Raw genomic sequence first — 21,574 nt, forward strand, 5'->3', positions numbered from 1 at the left:
GCACAGTCTCATCTGAGTGGACACTACGCACATCCATTAAGACTTGTTTTTCCAGAGCAATTCTTATATGTTTTTTTTTAATTGAACACATTGAGAAACAGTTATGAGAGACTGCAAGAGACATATTTCAGGCAAGGCCAAGTCCTGTTTCTCTCACCCCCATGGTGGCCGTGCTGGCGGAAATTGTCTGTAATTAATTGATAAGATGTTATAATTTAGGTTCAAAAACGTTTAATAGGTATGTTGTCTGCCTTGCCGCTTACTTATGCATGGTTTGAGCCCCACTGGGAGAGTAATGGAACTACTATGCATTATTCATATCAAAAATGTATGTCAATATGGAAACAACAACAACAAATACAACAAACCATGCTCTTGTAATCATATTTTTGCACACACAAAAATACATCACTGGAAATTCTTGGAATATCAAACCCTTTTATATATTTTAGTTCAGTGAGGGCCAATCTATGTTTAATTAATTATGCATTTCACTATTGTGTAAGTCTAATCATTCGTTGTAGTTACTTAAAATACATATCAGCAACTATATCACAGGCTATTTTTGACAAGATTCATTTAAGAATGACTCTTAAAACATGCAACAAATTAAAGCATTCAATAACTCAGCATATAAGAGAGCATATTTCTTCTATTTCATTAAATACATGATGACTGTTAACAAATAACAAATAAAAAAAAGTGAAACAATTCTGACAATAATGCTTATGACAACTAATTTTAAAACACAAACAATGAACTAAAATTGCACACAACACTGTGTTTCAATTAACAAACATTCTTAAAAATGAACAGAAACTTGCAAACTAATACCAGTTCTAAAATGACCTACAATATAAGCATTGATTTTTTTTTGCTTAAAATTTTCAGCCTGTGCCTTTTAGATTTGGGATAAATAGCGCAATATAAATGTACCATGATATTGGGACAAATGAAACATAATTAATATGATTATAAACTAAAGTTAATCAATTGTTAATAAGTGCATACTTAATGTCATTTTTTAATGTCTATTATAGTGTGCTACCAATTATATTGCTGTATAATTAACGCAATAAACCAAATATTAAGTTTATTGGTAAAATTTGGCATCATATTGGGAAAATTTTGCTAAGATTTTTGGGAAAATATGGAATTTCTGCAATTGGGAAACAGCCTGTAAGAGGCTGCAATTTTGGTGAAAAAATTCCTGAAAAGGTATAACAATTGAAAAGAAATCCAAATTTGAACATGATATATGAGTTGAGTATATCCATAGTCCCATAGCGATCCTGTACTGCACTGGCTCTGGACTGCACTGGCTCTGGACTGCACTGGCTGCAGTGCTCCAGCTAGGATTTGAAAAGGGCAGGGGGGCTTTTTTGTCAAAAGGGCACTGCGATGCGCAGTATTTTGTGAAAAGGGCACTTACGACGCGCAGTATTTTGTGAAAAGCGCACGTTCGAGCGCGCGGGTGTTTCTGGAATGCTTTCTATTGCATGTTAATTTATATGTTATAAATAATTGTATTATTCCCATTATTATTAAACCATTCAAATATAATGTCTACAATGAGGATTAAACTAATTACAATGTAATAAGAGATTTATGAATTATCATATGTAAAAAAAAAAAAAAAAAAAATATAATTTTGTTTTTTTTTTGGTTTTTTTTTTGAGGGGGGGGGGCAGGGCGGAGGTTCTGGGGGGGGGGGGGGAGGAGGTTCGGGAGGGCAGGGCGCGGCGCCCTTCAATTTAGGCCTAGCTGGAGCACTGCTGGCTCAAGCATCCCAGAAAAATCTTAACTTTATTTGAACTTAAAGGAAACTTTTACATCAAATCTAATGCCCAGCAAGTGGAGAACATATGAAAATCAAGATTTGGCAAAACATTCTGTATAATCATGGGCCAGGTTACCTAGGACCAGATGACCAGATTTTTCTAGGGGTTCATATGCAAGTATTAGCGAATGACTAAATGTCACAATATATCATATGAGCACTGAATTAATAACAATAATGAAGTCTGTTAAAAACGCAGGTTTGTGGCTTGGACCCCATTATCCACACTATATTACAGTTACAGTGTATCATACTAGTAAAGTAACATCTTGAAATGATGTTTTCATTACATTAAATAAAACCTTTCTGTTATTTAAAAACAAATACCGTACACAGCAAACTCAAAAAATCATGGAACCAACGTAAACATCATTAATGCTGCATTATAGATACAATAAAAAACAATAGGGCCATGGGCCCTGAGGCGCTCACCTGAGACCCAAGGAAACTTGACTATTCTGTTCTGACCAATGTTTCATAAAATTGGCCAATAAATATGGCCAATATAGCGTAAACAAGTTTTCAATATAGCAACAGAAGGAACCCCCCCCCCCCCCCCCCCCCCCCCCGCAACCATGTTTTTTTTTTAAAGAAACCAGGAGAATTTTCAAACTAGACCAAGAAGTCATTTGAACAAGTGTTTCATCTAAATTGCACAAAAAATGTGACTTCAAGAGTGTAAAAAAGGTTTCCCTATAGCCATATAAGGAAAAATGTCCAGCATCCTGGCGGCCATGTTTTTCGACAAACAATTATCATTTTGAAACTCAGCCTACTTTCTTTAAGCAAATGTTCTGAGAAAGTTTAATACAGATTGGAATATTAATGTGACTTCTTGAGATTTATCAAGGTTAAGCAGTGTCCGACAAATCCATTGCCCGGAGCCCGGGGGCTACCGAAAATTTTCATCGGGCTACTGAAATTTTCCAGCTGACGCCCGCCGGGCTACTATAAATCTATAAGATCGGTAGCCCGGTTTATTGACGGACATACGTAGAATAAACACGCTGACCATGTGTTTGTACACTGTGTATTGCTTATAATCCGATAACAAAGTGCAATCTATTATCTTATCAGTCACCGATCACTTGCGGTAATGTCTTCAACAGTAACAGTGTATTTTAATCATCCAATCAGAATCAACATTTGTCGTCTGCTAATAATATAATGAGAGCCGGTTGGATAGTTGGCGCACATGATGCAACATCATTTCGCAGTTTGGAATTCTTTGTTAACCGCAACAATGAGTAATAGCGACAACGTTTTTGATATCGTTAAATATCCAAGGACGCCAAACATTAAATAAATCAAAATAATAGCGGATTCTTCAAAACGGTAACGAAACCGAAAATGAATATTAATGACAACTTTGTGAACGGGGTTAACACCTGCTAATTAGTTTGCATTGTCAATTAATAATTGGATTAATCGACTGTAAATCAATAATCCCATATATGCCCGATTTATATTTTTAAAACCAAATTATGGGTGGGTAATATAGACGATAAGAGTCATAAACACAAACGTTTGAAATTTTCCTAAAGTGTCAAATGAATTTCGGCATATGGTTCTATTTAAAGATATGATGAAATTAGCTCCCAATCAGGACCGTTGTATTGCAACATGCGTAAGTAACCTGCCACGGTTTGCACGCGTTGTGTACAGCTATTTTAGGTTACAAAATTCTACATTTAAGAAATAAATTTCTTTGTCCTGATAAAAAGCGCGCGAAAATTGGCGTGGGTGTATTTATTTGTAAATAATAAAAATTTCGTAGCGGGTACAACATTGAGATCATTTATTTTCCATTAAAAGTTTCGTTGTGAATTTCAACTAAAGTACCGGGGTATCTCGCGAATTATTTTGCATTGACATTTTCTCTTAATAAAATATCATGTAAACACGCTGTATCGTTACCGTTACGCTGTATCAGTTCCTTCATTATTGAAACAATTATTGTATTGTATACTGACTGCACACAAGTGTCGTAACATACGAATGGAATACGTAAATTCGGACAGTACTTAAAGTCGGACACAAGTAAATAAATGATTTAATACTCTTGATTTCTTGAAAATCGGTATTTGTTGTTAAAAAGGGCAATTGCATTGATTAACACCATACGAGTCAATCGTATTGATCATCTAAACGCTTTATTTACGTTTACGACTTAACGTGCTGTCCGAATTTAAGTACACAAACATGTGCACATACATGTAATATCTACATGTAGCATATGATTTTCTTTGGTACATTTACATTTAAGTACACGGTGCCTGTACTGTAACATTAATTTAAGATATTGACTGTGTACATCAGACTACTTGCTGTTTTATGTATATGTATGTATACATATTATATATATGTAAATGAAGGAATAAAATGAAGATGAAAACCTGCCTCTTATCATTTTGTAGGAAAATTTTATGGGCTACCAAATATTTTTATTGGTAGCCCAGTGGGCTACCTGAAAAATAAGAAATTTGTCGGACACTGGGTTAAGCTATAGCTATTAAAGGAAGACTGCCCGGCCCCCAGGCAGCCATGTTTTTCAATGAACTGTAACCATTTTCGAACTAAGCCCAGATATCATAAGAACAAACGTTCTAACCAAGTTTCATGAAGACTGGACTAAAATGTGACTTCAATAGTGTTGACAAGATTTGCTATAGCCATATAGGGAACAAGAGCACCGCATAACGGGTGCCACGCTCGGCTACGAGGGCAGTTTTGAATACATGAAAGCATGTCAGAATTTTTTTTAATTTTTTTTAGAGGTCACAGTGACCTTGACCTTTGACCTAGTGACCTCAAAATGGGTGTGGCGTATAGAACTCATCAAGGTGCATCTACATATGAAGTTTCAAAGTTGTAGGTGGAAGCAATTAGATTTTAGAGCCAATGTTAAGATTTTAGAACGACGCAGACGGCGAACGTCAGACGGCGGACGACACAACGAGCTGGCTATGACAATACCTCGGGTTTTCTCCAAAACAACGAGCTAAAAATGCCCCACACCCTGGCGGCCATGTTTTTCAACAAACCAGAACTCATCCAAGACATCATTACAACAAATGTTCTAACATTGTTTCATGGAGATTAGACCATAAATGTGACTTCTAAAGTATTAACATGGTTTTACAATAGCCATATAAGGAAAACTGCCCTGCCCATTGCAGCGATGTTTTTCAACAGACCAGAACCAATTTGGAACTCATCCAAGATATCATTAGAAATAATTGTCTGACTCAGTTTCATGAAGATTGGACAATAAATGTTACTTGTAGATTGTAAACATGGTTTCATTTAGGCCATATAATGAAAACTGCCACGCCCCCCCTGGGAGTCATGTTTTTCAACCAACTGGAACCATTCTTGAATTGGTCCAGGATATAATTGGTATATGTGTTCTGACCAAGTTTCATAAAGATTTAAAATTAATGTGACCTCTAGAGTGTTAACAAGGTAAATATTGCCGGATGAGGTAGGATGCATGACGGACAACGCAAGATAGACATAAGATGATCACAAAGGCTCACCATGAGCACATTGTTCTCAGGTAAGATAAAAAAGAAAACAAGTTTATAGAGTAGTCACAGGTGGCATCCAGATTAGTAGCAAATTTGTGACACACAATATGCAGTCAAAACTTACTAGCAACTTAGTAATTAAGATATTAATGGTGTCATACCAACAAATTTAAGGCATTCCAAATGAGAACAATAGAATATAATTAAAAGTATAAACACTCAACGCTACTGGTGCAAACTTACATCGACGAAACATTTTCGCTTTAGAAGAAAAAGAATATAACAAAAATGATTTGTAAACACATAAATTAGTTTCATTTCACAACAAAAATCAAGGTACATGATGAGCCTTAAGCTGTCACCTGTTTGCACGGTTGACCTAGTTTCTAAATGCGCATGACCCAGATTTTCCTTTCCCTAGACATTGTCCAGCTAACATTGTGACCATTTTCATCAAGACTGCGTAATAAATGTGGGCTAAACAGTTGACAAAGGCTTTTCTATGATTTGACCTTTTGACCTAATTTTTGGAAACACAGGAGTCGTATTCCTTTTGGCCTGGACATTATAAATATAGCATTCTTACCAAGTTGCATTGATATTGGATGAAAAATGTGTACTGTATCTCAAGTGGCTACAGGCTTAACCCATTCCCACTTAGAAGCAAAGTGAAAATAGCTTTTAAAACCAGCATAAAACCAGAAAAGCCTGCGAGTAACTTGCAATCTGTTCAGGTTTTATGCTGTTTGCTGCTCATCAGTATCCAAGGTCTGGAAATGAAGCCTTAAAAACTTCAATCTAGTAAATAAGATCTTAAATTAATTATTACTTTCTAAGGGACTACAAATGCCTGAAAATGCGTATCTAAGTGGTAAAGGGTTTAAGTTGACGACATATGATAAGCAACTTATGACTTAGGAGGACCATGATGGCTAGCTCGATGAGAGAACTTGCTGAGGCGAGCTTAACCCATTTATGCCTAGCGTCTAGAAAAAAGGCCTTGGAAAACAGCGTAGACCCAGATGAGACGGCACATAATGCAGCGTCTCATCTGGTTCTGCTCTGTTTGCTTAAAGGAATTTCGGTAAGAAATATTCTAAATATAGAAATAACTAGGCCTAAGCGTTCTTGAGTTATCATCCGGAAACCATCTGGTAGACGGACAGACCGACATGTGCAAAACAATATACCCCCTCTTCTTCGAAGGGGGGCATAAATATACTAAACATCCATAATTTTGGAAATAAATGGATCCAATTAAGAAGGATGGGAGAGTCCACTAGGCATAAACGGGTTAAGGTATGACTATTGATGACAGTGAATGCTTTATTTGTGATTTCAGAGATTAAATAATAAATAGAAGGTTTCTAAAAAATGATATAAATGTATAATACAATTTTATTAGTGAGAGCAATATATGAGCTTATTGATGATCATGTATTTGTAATGTTTATGGTGCAATGTACATTTAATTTGGGTAATTCTGAACATCAGGAAGAGTTGAAAGGTGAGTGTTTGAATGCTGTTGGGTAGAAATTGAACGAAAAGATTGTTGAATACAATTTGTGGTGGATAATAATTACAGACTTTTATAATTGAACTCATTATGACCATGCTAAGTTCTACAATTGATCTGGCAAAACAGGAAAGGGCTTTATTAAAACTTGGAAAATAGGATTCAATGAATTCAGAGCAGTGGATACAATTAACAAGTAGTGCAGTGGTTCATTAGTTCAGAATAATGAAACATCAACTCGTTTCAACAAAGAGTAAACTCACAGGTATGGATTCCATGAACACTGAGCACAAGTATTTAATATTTGAATTGTTAAATGACGGATTTTTTTCACTCTATGGTATGAAGTCAGTGTGTCAGGGAAATTACATGCTATCAATTCAGAAACAATTTTGAAAAGGAGTTCCCAATGGTTCAGTGAACACAGGGCAGTTGGACAGCAAAAATAGGTAATGATTCCATGAACACAGAGCAATGATTCTCTTTACACAGAGTATTAATGCTGCATATTATGGAGGTGTGCAGCAAAGGGAGGTAATTTAGGATATACCTTGATCCCAACCAAGACCAAACCAGGCCCTGCCTAAAGAATACAAAAAATAATGAAAAATTATTGATGCTGGTTATTCTGTTTCCATTTATGAATTAATAATGGCACTTGAGGTTCCTTAAACAACAGAGAAAATACATAATGAAGTGATAAAATCTCAAAATTTAGGTTTTGTTCATTTCCAATGGGTATTAATCAGGGCAAAGTTTTCCTCAAGTAAACTATTAGAAAAAATAGGTGTCTGTTAGTGTTATATATGCAGATGTAGTTTTTGTTGATGACCTTTTACAAAAATTGAAGTTTCAGGATCGATACGAATTAAACCCTCAATAAATAAATATTATTGAACTAACACTCTGGGAAAACAGGGTTTAATGCATGTGCGTACATTTGTTCAAGATTAGCCTGTGCAGACTACACAGGCTAAGAAGGTGCAACATTTTTTCTGCCAACACCGATTGTTGTTTACAGCCTTCTAATGCAAAATTCCACAAATGCTGAAATGGTTGTCCCTTATTAATCTGTGCGGACTGAGCCACTTAATTTGGACAATATTTTACCACATGCATTAAGCCTCATTTTCCCAGAGCGAGGCTCAATTTCAATATTTCATTATAACATTCCAAAATAATACTGCATATTATGACATTAAGGAACTAAGATATATATTCCAATCAATATTCCAGATATTACGTCACTAGATGCCACTACACAGTCCAAGTCTGACACCCACGGCCCTGTTACCCACTGTCTATTTTCTATAATGTTCAGGAAATCAACACAACGTAAAAAAAACACTATGAATAATGTGTTCCATAAAACTTGGCCCATAGTCTAGACCATACAGCCAATACTATGAACTTCACTCTGTAAAAATAGGGCTTAATGCAAATGTGCAAGAGTTATCACAGATTAGCATGTTCAACGCACAGGATAATCAGGTTCGACAATTTCCACAGAAGCTGAATTTCGCTAAGAAGAGAATTCCTTAAATCGAAAACAAACATAAAAGTGGATAGTGTTGTCCCTGATACGCCTGTACATAAATGCATTAAACCCCCTTATCCCAGAACAAGGCTGACAGTTTAACCTGTAACTTAGCATAACAGCCGTGGGTGCCAGATGTTATGTGTTGCTGTAACAAAGTATATTTCATTTATAAAGGGCTTAAGAAAATTCAACCATGCGAAACAAGCTTGTAATTGCTATGTATTTTGCCTGTTATTATGCATTTTAAACAATAAGTATCATATTAATATACCTATTTAGACTTTTTTAAATTGATTTATGTTCATAGAATACAGACAGTGGTTTCATGATCACACACCTCAGGTTTCATAAAGCTTGACCATCGCTTAATAAAATAATTTTGGTTAATAATACATTGACTGAGAGTTTTATAAACATAGACAGCAGGTTTCATAAGCCTTGACTTCCGATTAATTACTCATATGAAAGCAAATCAAACTGTGGGTGTAATAGAAATTCCAGCCATGGGTAACACTAAATGAGGGTTTCATAAACCCTGACGGCTGATTTATTCAAAAGCCTATCAAACTGTGGGTGCAGAGACTATTCTGGCCGTGGATGTCAGACAGGTTCAACAAAACTTGTAACAGATTACACACATAGACTAAGATAAACCAGTCGGAGCTGACAATACAGTCGGAGTTACCTAGACCGACAAGTTTTCGGAAGCGATGTGACGCTTTAAACGTTGGTGGATCCACTAGGTTGCACAAGAGAGACGGGTATGGTGTCATACAAGATTTAATAAAAGGGTATATATTTGCGTCTCTCTCTGTGAAAAAGGGGTTAAGTGAGTGTGCATAAAGGATTGTCCTAAATTAGCCAGTGCAGTCTGCACAGGCTAATCAGGGACAAAACTTTCCGCTTTTATTGTATTTTTCATTAAAGAAAGACTTTTTATATCAAAAATATAGTTTAAGCGGAAAGTGTTGTCCTTATAGAGACTGCATATGCTAATCTGGGATGACACTATATGCACATGCATTACACCATCTTTACAGAGTGAAACTCATCTGCTCTTGGTTTATTTGTTTACATGTGTTACCACATTTCAGCCATATAAAGGCAGTCAGTAAACCTACCGTAATTACTCTATATTTGTTTACATGTGTTACCACATTTCAGCCATATAAAGGCAGTCAGTTAACCTACCGTAATTACTCTATATTTGTTTACATGTGTTACCACATTTCAGCCATATAAAGGCAGTCAGTAAACCTACCGTAATTACTCTATATTTGTTTACATGTGTTACCCCATTTCAGCCATATAAAGGCAGTCAGTAAACCTACCATAATTACTCTATATTTGTTTACATGTGATACCATATTTCAGCCATATAAAGGCAGTCAGTAAACCTACCGTAATTACTCTATATTTGTTTACATGTGATACCACATTTCAGCCATATAAAGGCAGTCAGTAAACCTACCGTAATTACTCTATATTTGTTTACATGTGATACCACATTTCAGCCATATAAAGGCAGTCAGTAAACCTACCGTAATTACTCTATATTGTTTACATGTGTAACCACATTTCAGCCATATAAAGGCAGTCAGTAAACCTACCGTAATTACTCTATGTTATTACGGTACTCAACACTTTCCCACGGCAGACTTAGCCTATCTGAGAAATCTGCCAGTAATAAATTGTGTATGAGCCGCATTCTAGGAAAACAGGCTTTAATGCATGTGCATACAGCTAGTCAGGGACAACACTTTCTGCCTTTACTCGCGTTTTGCTAATAATTAACTTATTTACACAAAAAATACAATAAAAGCAGAAAGGGTCATCCCAGATTAGCCTGTGAAAACCTTGCATGCTAATCTGGGAGAAAACTTTAAACACATGGATTAAAATCGGTTTCCCAAGAGCAGCTGATGAACTTAGTTCATATCTAATCGCTACTAACAAGTTTTCTTATCTAATCGCTTCTAACAAGTTTTCTTATCTAATCGCTTCTAACAAGTTTTTTTCCAACAAGATTCAAGCCTTTTGATAAGTCTATGTCATTCAAAATATGTGATTATTAACTTGGAAAGAGAAAAGTTCAAACTCTCATGTAATAATTTCAGAAAGTTATAGAAGAGAAAAACACATCTGAACAAGAGAAGCTGAAAAAAAACAATTATAGGGTGTGTTATGATTCCTCCCATTTATACCAAGTTACTTGTAAATCTCCAGAAAGTTGGTGAAGGTAAGATGAAAACTGATTGTGTAAGAGAGCAAAACCCCAAAAGTGTGGACAGACTGACAGTATGGTACTATATGCCTCCCTTTAGACATCAAAAAGACCAATAGAGCTAGAAAAGGGATCACATAAGACCAATAGAGCTAAAAAAGGGATCACACAATCTACAAATACCACAAGATCATACTGGCAATCAACAGAAATAAATGAGGCAAACATAAGTGTCCACCACATAATCAGGTCTCATATGTTCCTTTACCATTACAACAGGCTTCATACAATCAGAGTTCAAGACCCTTATTTCATATCAAAAGGTATGTTTCAACTGGACTTAAAATTTAATCAAATATTTTAGCATTCGAAGTGTACAGAATCCATAGTTTGATAGTTTAATGGTAACAGATTAGATTTTATATGCAATTTTTTTCAAAAGTTGAGACACAAACTGAAATTATGTTAATTAAATACTCAATAACTGGGCCAACACTACATGTGAATTATATCTAATTAGATTGGAAATATTTCAACTTAAAGAACTGATGTCTTATAATAACTAAGAAAAATGTTATGATTATATAGAGGTACATTGTTAAACAAACTAAATGGTTAGGTTTTGATTTGGATCAACTATTTGGCCATAAGTCTTTGATTTGAACTTAAAATATGATAATAAAGAATTATGAACAAAAAAGGCAACAACTCTTGATGAAAAAAAACCAGTAATTTTTGTTAAATATTGGAATGTTTTATTAATAATTACATTTAATTTAATTTGGTGATGAACACACCTATAAGTTAAACATCTTGTTTGAGTTTTAGAATATACCATTATATGATAAACACACTATGATCATTTATAACTTATAACAAATTAATTGATGTCAGAGGCATTGTGTGCCTACATTAATCAAAGCTGCACAAGTCATCAGACTGCACTGTTTGACACTCTCTGTGGTTTTAGTATTAATCACTTCACAAGAGTGTCAGACTTGACTATTAATCACTTCACAAGAGTGTCAGACTTGACTATTAATCACTTCACAAGAGTGTCAGACTTGACTATTAATCACTTCACAAGAGTGTCAGACTTGACTATTAATCACTTCACAAGAGTGTCAGACTTGACATGTTAATTCACAGCGTGGTCACTGTAGAGACTTGTACACTCGATATTGCCCAATGGTAGCCCATGAAGTACCTGTTTTTTATCCAAAATAACTCTTTCAGTGTGGGAACCGAATTTTGAAGGCCTGTGCAAACAGTTTGGATCCAGATGAGACGCCACAGAACGTGGCGTCTCATCAGGATCCAAACTGTTTGCTATTCTGATAGTATTCTTTGAAAAAAAACGAAGAAAATGCTAATTTTCGAAATTTAGCAAACAACATTTTAGCAGACGACAAATTTCCCAGCATGCAAAGGGTTAAACCTCACAATCCAATTATTACACAAATATCCAGTGTCAATGTCTCTACAGTGGCTTCAATGATCCTCGTCCCATTCTGGGAAAGCTGGGCTGTGTGTAAAAGAATTCCCCAGATAAGCCTGTGCAGTTCACGCAGGCTCATCAGGGACAACATTTTCAATATAAACTGGATTTTCTTTTACAAGAGACTTCATTTAACCAACAAATTCCATAAAAGAGGAGAGTGTAGCCCTTGATAAGCCTGTGCGGACCACACAGGTTAATCTGGGACAACACTTAACACAACTGCATTATGCCATATTTTCCCAGAACAAGACTCGTTTTATTCCGTATAAATGCCATCCTACAAAGGATTTCTACATGTCCAAAATAGTGTAAAGACATTTACCATCCTGTATTAGTTCTGAAATAGGCAAAACTGGCTTGTACTTTTATGCAGATTTATGCAGTATTCTGTACCAATTTTCCACACTTGGGCATTTTTGTCTTAAATGAATGACTAACTTTCAAGCCCTATTTGCTTACATTTTGTTGCATTTAATACATTTTATATGTCATGTACTTATATTGTCAAAACATGTTGTATTCATGTAGTCATTGGTTAAAAAATGGATACATTTTTTGTAAATACGTTAAAAATGATTCAGCATGAATCACTTTGGCAGTAAAATTATCAATGTTGGTCATACATGCCTTAAAAGAAACTCATTGCTTAGTTCACTGAAGGGACATTTAAACAATTCATTTCATACTTAATGATAACGGCACCTACAGCAGACAATTGAAGCGATGTTTAAACTAATACAATAATATTTGACATACATTTTTATTGCACTACATATGAGCTTTGCTCTGGAATATAGGGCATAATTCATGTTAACCCTTTTAGTGCGGGTACCGAATTTTAAAGGCACTTGCAAACAGTTTGGATCCAGATGAGACGCCACAGAATGTGGCGTCTCATCTGGATCCAAACTGTTTGCTATTCTGATAGTATTCTTTCAAAAAAATCGAAGAAAATGCTAATTTTCGAAATTCAGCAGACGCAGGCGCAGTCTACACAGGATAATCAGAGACAACTTTTTCTGCTTTTACAGAATTTATGTTTAAAGGAAGTCTATTCCAAACGAAAAATCTAGTATGGGCCAAAAGTGTCATCCCTGATTAGCCGGTGCAGTCCACACAGGTTAATCTGGGATGACACTTTACCCACATGCATTAAGCCCTATTTTTCCACAACGCAGCTCATATTGTCTGTAATAAAGCTATGATGACAGACCAGTCATGCATCAGCTACTTACGAGATGGTGCCTTTTTGAACACAGTGTTTATACAGAATTTTTGAAATCTCTCGGAATAGAAGCTTGGGTTGGTCACGGAGACGGTGTCCTAAAAGTAGAGACAACCATGTTAAGACAAGTCATGATCACTGAGAACTGTTCAATATTGGGCATTTAATTTGTTAAATACTGTGAAATCATTTATATTGGTCAGCATACAATTTTGAGTTATTTAAAAAATTACTTTAGAATTGTGTTAACTGTTTATCAAAATTAGCTCCGCACTGTTAAAACAGGCCATATACATGTGTGTTAAGAGACCAAATAAGCCTGTCCAATCTGCACAGTCTATTCAGGGATGACACTTTCCACTTTATTAAATTTTTCGTTGTAAAGCCTCTTATTAAAAAAAATCGATTTTAGGTGGATTAAAAAGGCCCTGATAGACCTGTGCAGACAATTTACACACATGCATTTACACCTGCTTGCCCGAATTGTGTCTCAGTCGAATACTGCTCTACTTACCCCATCCGCGATCATGGACTTAAAGGTATGCTCAAACTTCTTCCTGAACCGGTAGCACTGCAGGATATCTATGACACCCAGGTACAGTAGCAGTCTCTCACCTCGAGCATTCTTAGCGGGTATACCACCGGGCCTGTGGACAGAAAGGGGATAATATAACAATGCAGGATGTCTATGACAACCAGGTACAGGAGCAGTCTTTCACCTCGAGCATTCTTAGCAGGTATACCACCGGGCCTGTGGACAGTAAACAAGAGTTATATTACTTATATTGCAGGGCTTTCCTTTGACCCGAGCTCCCGGGTTTTGACGCTTGAAAATTACAGAATACCCTAGTTTGACTCTTGAGAAAATTACGTCATGCGTCACATTTGACCCGGGGGAATGTACCGACTTGCGTCAAAGAGATCAAAAGTTATTAAGAGTAATCGATAATTGGCTTGGGGCGGAGTATCTTTTGGTAGACGCTAACCGTTATCGCCCGTTTCCAATCATTGAAGCACAAGTCCGCCCAGTAGGCGGAGTTTTGCCCATTGAGAAATCTAATAATGACCAATTAAAACACTGCTGGTTTGATGACGCGTGTATCAACGTTCCATTATTTATCTGAGCGTTTGTTATCAGCTGTTTGCAGAAACGACATGTATTCAACCCACCAAAACAGAATGGACTCACCCGCGTCAGTTTTAATAATATCCAATATATAATTATAACATCCCTATCCACAATATTTTGAGAAATACTTCCACAATATGTCAGAATGTGTTTCCAATGCTGAATAGAGTGTACCCAACCCTGTTTTATTCCATGTTTGCTCCGTTCAAAGACGCGCGAAAGTTATGCTGGCATATGTACTGTCTACAAAGTAAATTTACACGCTTTGCATCAGAGTTGCTAATAATAACCATAGAACTGGTATAACTGACCGTGCGGCAAAGTGACAAATTTGGATGCTGCATCTGCTAATTGATTACAACATAGGTGTAATAATTGACCATTTGAGACGGCATAGAAAATCGGCGTGTTTGTCGCACGTCCTCGGTAAAGATGGCACATGAAATAATTAAATCCGGATTTGAGCCGTCCAGGGTCGATTTTGAGATGATAGGAAATCCAATTAGTTAGTTTAAGGAGGTATTTTGATGGTAAACGGCTGGCACTGACATGAGAAGTAACTGATGAAACATCTTTTTGTTTTGTTTTAAAACATTTTCGCTACTTTCCCAAAACCGTACCATTCTACGAACGTTGCTATAGTTGTCCGCCAACTATAAATTATCTATTAGCAAAGTAAAGCACTGCAATATCATACTTAAAACAATATGTCAACTGAATTATATATTAATTGCGTATTTGCTAGGTTACTTATTACTGGCTTTCATTTTCTGCAGACAAACAAAACACATATTTTATTTCATTCGCAAACGACGTATCTCTACCCGTTTTCGGATACGGTATGGTTCGTCGATTTTAATTTATTTCCAACGGTCTTTATAACATCTTTTATAGAATGACAAATACACATGCGGTGTTACGGATGGTCTGATTGATAAAATTTTGCATTGTACTCGCAAGAAATTGCACATAGAAAGAAAATAAAGAATAACAATAAGCAAGGGCTGGAGGGGCTCTGCCCTCTATTCCCTTTATCATACGGTCTCTGAATCTCTGCTTAATTTTCCGTATTTCGAATTTGGGACAATTGACACCCCTGATATATATTACATGTATGTCACTACAAGTGCGAGTGTATTTTTCACAATGTTGGTCACAATGTATGTTTGCATTATCTCTTTTATTGACTGGAATATATTAAGAAATAAATGTTTAGATATTTGTAAATTTGTTGCTTTATATATATATATATATCTCAGTAATTCGCTTTAAGTACAAAAGATCATTGACTCTCCTGCGTTATTATTATGACTCATACAAATTTGATTTTGACTCTTGAAAATTTGGTCCCAAGAGTCATTGACTCTTGAGATTGGAGGTCTAAGGAAAGCCCTGTATTGCTTTGCTTAAATAATTAAATACCCTCATGATTAAAGAGGGAATGGACTCAAAACTGACTTGTAAGCAGACATTTGTGATAATTGGTATTGTCTTCCTTTTTTGACTATTATAATTTCGACACAGACATCGTTAAATTGAAGATCCACAGGCCTATTGACAGATATCCAGTATTCTGTAACTCTCTCAACACAGGGGCTTGCACATCTGTATTGCATTTCTTCTTACACATGTAGCAAACAGTAGCATACTATAGAACTTGGTGTACGGAAGAAACCCCCTCCGGAAGAAACCCCCTTCGCTAAAAACGGCAGGGCGGAAGAAACCCCCTTTCATAGTTTGAATACGCGGAAGAAACCCCCTCGCTTGTTTTGCATAGGCGGAACAAACCCCCTTCGAGTTTTCAGACAGGCAGAATAAACCCCCTTCCATAGCGGAACAAACCCCCTTCCAGACGATTTAGTTACATTCAAACGCACGGTAATTGTTTACAGAAATTCACTTTCATTGTCAGAAAGTTCCCGGGAAGCAGGTTTTTTTGCATGATTCAATTTATTTTTAAAGACGAATGCTTCGGTTATTATAGGAAATTATGTACGAAAAATCTTCGTCACTATCGGCTCTGGGCTCTAATTTTCTGTTTTTGTTATTTTTATCAATCTACTACAAATTAACGCATATAAAAGGTATAATCTCACTGAAGCGAGTACAAGACAAATTCATCTCATCATTAACAACTTGTGAACAAACGGCCGGTACACCTCTTTACTCAGCACATAACAGTTTGGAAATAGATATTCGCACCTTCATTTAATTATATAAAAGGTCCTTTAATGTACCGGCTATTGTAGATAATGATGAGAAGTTGTGTCATGATCGGCGCCTTTGCGGCTCGTGTGAAGTTATGTTTTATTACCATCTTGATTAATTCTTCACAGCTTGTGAACAAACGGCCGTTACACTCCTTTAATCAGATTTTCGCACCTTCATTCAATTATCACGATAACGATGTTTGAGTTTCACAGATTGAATATTTGTGTGTATCATTAACAACTTCATTAACAACTTGTGAACAAACGGCCGGTACACTTCTTTACTGTAAATCCGAAACACACTCCCGTAAGTTGGTGTTAACGCGTTTTTAATACGAAATACACACTTCCGAATGTAAATGTTACCGCAACGTTGAAATATTTTTGCATTGTAAATTCTATTTTGTGTTAACTCTTTTTCTCAATAAAAAAGGCGCGAAAATTATGCAGCATATAAAGCGTGGGTGTATTGAGCGTTGTAACAAGCACACAACTAGTCAAGGGTTTGATGCATGTTCGGAGGGAATATTTCATCAAGTCTATAAATAGTCACTTATGCCGAAATTTATTTGATACAAGAAAAAAATGCCAAGGTTTGTGTTAAAGAAATTATTGAGAGCTTTTATCGTTAATATTTACCAGAAAGTGCTTTAAAAATGTTATAAACGGGATGATTGGGAAATGAATATAAACTTAAAAAGTAGCAAGCATGCAGTTATAGAGTCGGGTTGAAACGGATGTATAGGGGAATCGTTCGAGTCGGGATTTTACTACCTCTGCGGGAAAGACTTAACACTTAGGAAGGGGGTTTATTCCGCCTGTCTGAAAACACGAAGGGGGTTTATTCCGCCTGTCTGAAAACTCGAAGGGGGTTTGTTCCGCCTATGCAAAACTAGCGAGGGGGTTTCTTCCGCGTATGCAAACTATGAAAGGGGGTTTCTTCTGCCCTGCCGTTTTTAGCAAAGGGGGTTTCTTCCGAAGGGGGTTTATTCCGGTAATCTAGAACTTAACAATTTTAACAATGGGCTGGTCCCTTTGGATTGGGAAAATGTGCGGCTTTTTAATATATGTAATGTTTTTGTTTTACTATTAAATTTCGCAGAATTGAGAATGCAGCTGTAAAAGTGTTTTCAATATTATATTTACTAAGGTTCAAATTAAAGACCAGGGGCCCGTCTTATCAAAGATCGTACGACATTATTACCTTACGATGCAATTTTTGAAGCGCCATAATACGTAACCGTCACATTTATAATTACTTTTGTTGAACATTTCCATTCATTTTCAATGTGGCTGTCAAATATCCTACATATTTGAAACATACAAATCATAACCACTTAAATTTTAAAATTACAAAATTCAATCGTAAGTTAACATTGTCGTACGATCTTTGATAAGACGGGCCCCTGGATGGGTGATGAACTTAATGTTGAGATTTATAAAAATAAAAAAAATTGTTTGAAACCTTCAATTGGGAATTGTTAGGTTCTGATTGGGAACAAGAGATGTGTTTGTTAGAAACACCATGTCCCCTTCTGCGCCGCTTTGAAGCTATATATTTGACCTTTGATCTTGAAGGATGACCTTGACCATGACCTTTCACTACTCAAAATGTGCAGCTCAATGAGATACACATGCATGCCAAATATGAAGTTGCTATCTTCAATATTGCAAAAGTTATGGCAAAATGTTAAAGTTGGAGCAAACAAACACACAAACCAACCAACCAACACACAGGGCAAAAACAATATGTCCCCCACTATAGTGGTGGGGGACATAAAAATATATACCCCAAATTTCCACGAAATAAATCACTGTACTATATTAAAAATGTTTACTCATGGGCATTATGGCATGTTTCAATGTAAGGACAACAGTCGGCAATGTGTTAGAAATGTATGCATGACTAGCACCTACTACATTCAGAAAAAGGTTATAAAAACTTATGAAAATACAGATACCATATTAATACATATGTGAAACATACAGTTCTTAGTTAATGTCAAATAAATCAAGGCAATAATGCCAATTAGTATACATTTTTAACATATCATGCATTATATACACCACTGGGTCAAAAATGAAAAATGTGTTGCCATTTTCTGAATGTAAAATAGAAGAATGAGTACTTACGGGATGTCATCTGCATCAAACTCTTCCAACATGTCCCTCACTTCAGCCTGTATGGACTCCATGGGGGTCGAGTATTGGGTCACCTTCGTACGCATGGACTTGCCTCGTGCCAGACCTGCTGTAGAGAAGGTAGATATTGTTGCATGGGCTCCTCACTATGCCTCCTTATGGGAACACTGGGCTAAATGCATGTGCGTTAAGTGTCGTCCCAGATTAGCCTGTGCAGTGTGCACTGGCTTATCAGTGACAAAACTTTCGGATTTCATTTTTTTTTTTTAAGGAAGCGTTTTTTAATCTTTAATCCAGTTTCTTTTTCACCATTATGGGAATGGGGCTGGGGCCCTTTTTAATGAGAACAATTAAACCATTTTGACTAAAATTGGGGAAAAAAAAAAATTAGTCATATTGTTCATAAATACAGTCAAGTTACCATTACGGGATCATTACCCATAGCGGATCATTTTGAGTCTGCGTAAAGAGACAAATAGTTGACATTTTTAGAAGATTTTTTGCACACAGCATCTTCAAGGCCTGTTCTTGAAAATGCATTGATTGAATCGTTATCTGAGCTACTCTTTGTCAAACATTTCAGTATGTTTTGCTGACATGTATATACGACTTTGTTGACTTCCGTCTCATTTCCAAATCGAGGTTGAACATTATTTGTGGCCACATGCTATAACTCTGTTGGAAAGTAAGAAGTTTACGCATTAATTTAAAGGCCATTTAATAGTCTTTGTGCCTGCAAAAGTCCATTTCAGTTTTGATTCGTGTTTAAAATTTTGCAACACCTTAAATGAAATGAAGAATTAAGGCAATAACGGATCAAGCGTGATAATATGCGTATTGATAATATATTATATTAAAATATATGCAAATCCTGTTGATTCTTTTAATAAAGATCTCAATCTGAATGTTTTATTTATGCTCCATGTTCAATATCGATGATTAGATATGATTCAAACAATTTACATGGTTTATAACATGCCCATATCTTTTCGATCTATTTAGGATTTTCAACAAATAATTCACACGTCATGCCTAAAGTGTAGATACAAGATAACATATAGAAAATAATTAAAAACAAAAAAAATGAATATAATTTATAACTGGCAATGTTACTTGGTCATTGTAAACGACACAGTTCATGTTTCAACAGTTCAAATAGCGTGTTAGGTGCCCTCCTAAATGGTTTCGATCGCGTGATCTGTTATGGCTACAACTGATCCGTTAATGCATGAATTCTGAAGCGAAAAAAAGGTATCACAAATACATTTTGTCTGCGCTAAGAAATAAGACTATGTGCTAAAACAGTAAGCCAAGGTAATATTTAATCTAACTGGTGTAAAAAGAAGTCTCAAACCATTTATTGCTTTTCACCAGAACAACTGTATTACACTACTGATCCGGTAATGGTAACTTGACTGTACTATAAAATTGTGAATAAGTGTTCTTACATAACCCAGGATTGGGAGTTGAACTGAAAATTTAAATTATAAAAAAATAAAAATAAATTGTAACATTGGATTTAGAATTTTAGGCAGTCAATTTGAAAAACTAATCACTTTGAAAAGTACAGGCCCAAAATTTACCAAACTTTTCACTTCCCATTTTAGTATTATCCCTTGAAACGAATTGAAACAAAGAGTGACAAGAGTGTGTTAAAACTGCACAGTTTTAACTTATGTTTTATGTGCGGGTTTTACTTATTACATCAATGAAATCAAATCACACAGAAATACAAGTGAGGCTTTTTTAACTACATTAGAGAAATCATGGAAGGTAATAAATAGCCCTATATACCACTCAGACACAGGCCTACAGTTTTCCAGTAAGTGCTGTGTATTTGCCTTTCACCTCGGGTAAGACCATGAGTTTTAGTATACCATAACACAAGTTGGTCTTATATCAAAAAGTTAATTATTTTACTATTATATTGTAAGAACAAGTTAGATAACATTTTCACCAAATACAATTTAAGCATGTCTGCCACACCCAAATTAAATAACTGGGATTTTCAACTTGGTCTCAAACTGATGAAAAGTTAAAACTGTTCTGAAGGATGAAAAGAAAACATGATTTGTGCCTTCAGTGGATGTTTACAATGTAAATTAAAGAAAAGGAATAGGAATTTGAGTTTGTAATCTGTAAATAAACAATGATTTTAAATGTAGAATTTGATCACAAAGGCAGCTTTTGGAAAGAAAATTGTATTTATGTTGCAGATAAACAATGAAAAAATGAAATTCATGTTGCTTCTAACATACCCAGAAAATGTAAACTACAAGTACAAGCATAATTAGATTTTTTTACAATTACAGAACTTTTTGAGTTCTTAAAACTAACAATGAATAACAGTCACTTGTCATGAAAGTGTTTAATAATGTACTTTGAATATGTGTAATATTTTGTATGTATGTGTATATGAGGATAAGGTACACTACATATTTTAGCATGTAGAAAGGAAAGAAAACTGTACCACTAGTATACAGGGATGCTACTTTGCTACACCGGGGTACAAACTGTAATTTACAAATAAAATGCAGAATGTAAAAATTTGTTAAACAAAATGTTAAAAATAGCCAGCACACCATAGTGTCAAACTGTGAAATAAACTTTGAAAAGTGCTTTTGTTTCTTTGTCTTTTAGAAAACTGATTATCACTTATGTTTAATCCAGACAAGTATCAAAGAATACAATGTAAGAAGAGGAATTGAATCAGGTAT

At 35.5% G+C, this 21,574-nt stretch overlaps 1 protein-coding gene across 12 annotated transcripts in view; it reads right to left on the reverse strand.

Annotated features, from left to right (window-relative positions):
* The window catches only part of LOC127869384 (phosphatidylinositol 4-phosphate 5-kinase type-1 alpha-like), a 75,630-nt gene that overhangs the window by 25,989 nt on the left and 28,067 nt on the right, over nt 1–21,574 (reverse strand). For 5 of the 12 annotated variants that reach the window (XM_052411917.1, XM_052411926.1, XM_052411925.1 and 2 more), the window contains exons 12-16: nt 18,849–18,966; nt 13,891–14,023; nt 13,387–13,474; nt 12,474–12,488; nt 7,437–7,469 (exon numbers count right to left, since the gene is read on the reverse strand). In XM_052411917.1, the coding sequence (XP_052267877.1) occupies nt 7,437–7,469; nt 12,474–12,488; nt 13,387–13,474; nt 13,891–14,023; nt 18,849–18,966 (387 nt within the window). Of the gene's footprint in view, nt 1–157; nt 188–5,613; nt 5,632–7,436; nt 7,470–12,473; nt 12,489–13,386; nt 13,475–13,890; nt 14,024–18,848; nt 18,967–21,574 lie in introns of all 12 variants that reach the window. The other 7 variants (XM_052411920.1, XM_052411915.1, XM_052411921.1 and 4 more) reach the window with 6 other exon arrangements.

This window comes from Dreissena polymorpha, chromosome 2 (genome assembly GCF_020536995.1).
Source record: "Dreissena polymorpha isolate Duluth1 chromosome 2, UMN_Dpol_1.0, whole genome shotgun sequence".
In the NCBI taxonomy this organism is placed as follows: domain Eukaryota; kingdom Metazoa; phylum Mollusca; class Bivalvia; order Myida; family Dreissenidae; genus Dreissena; species Dreissena polymorpha.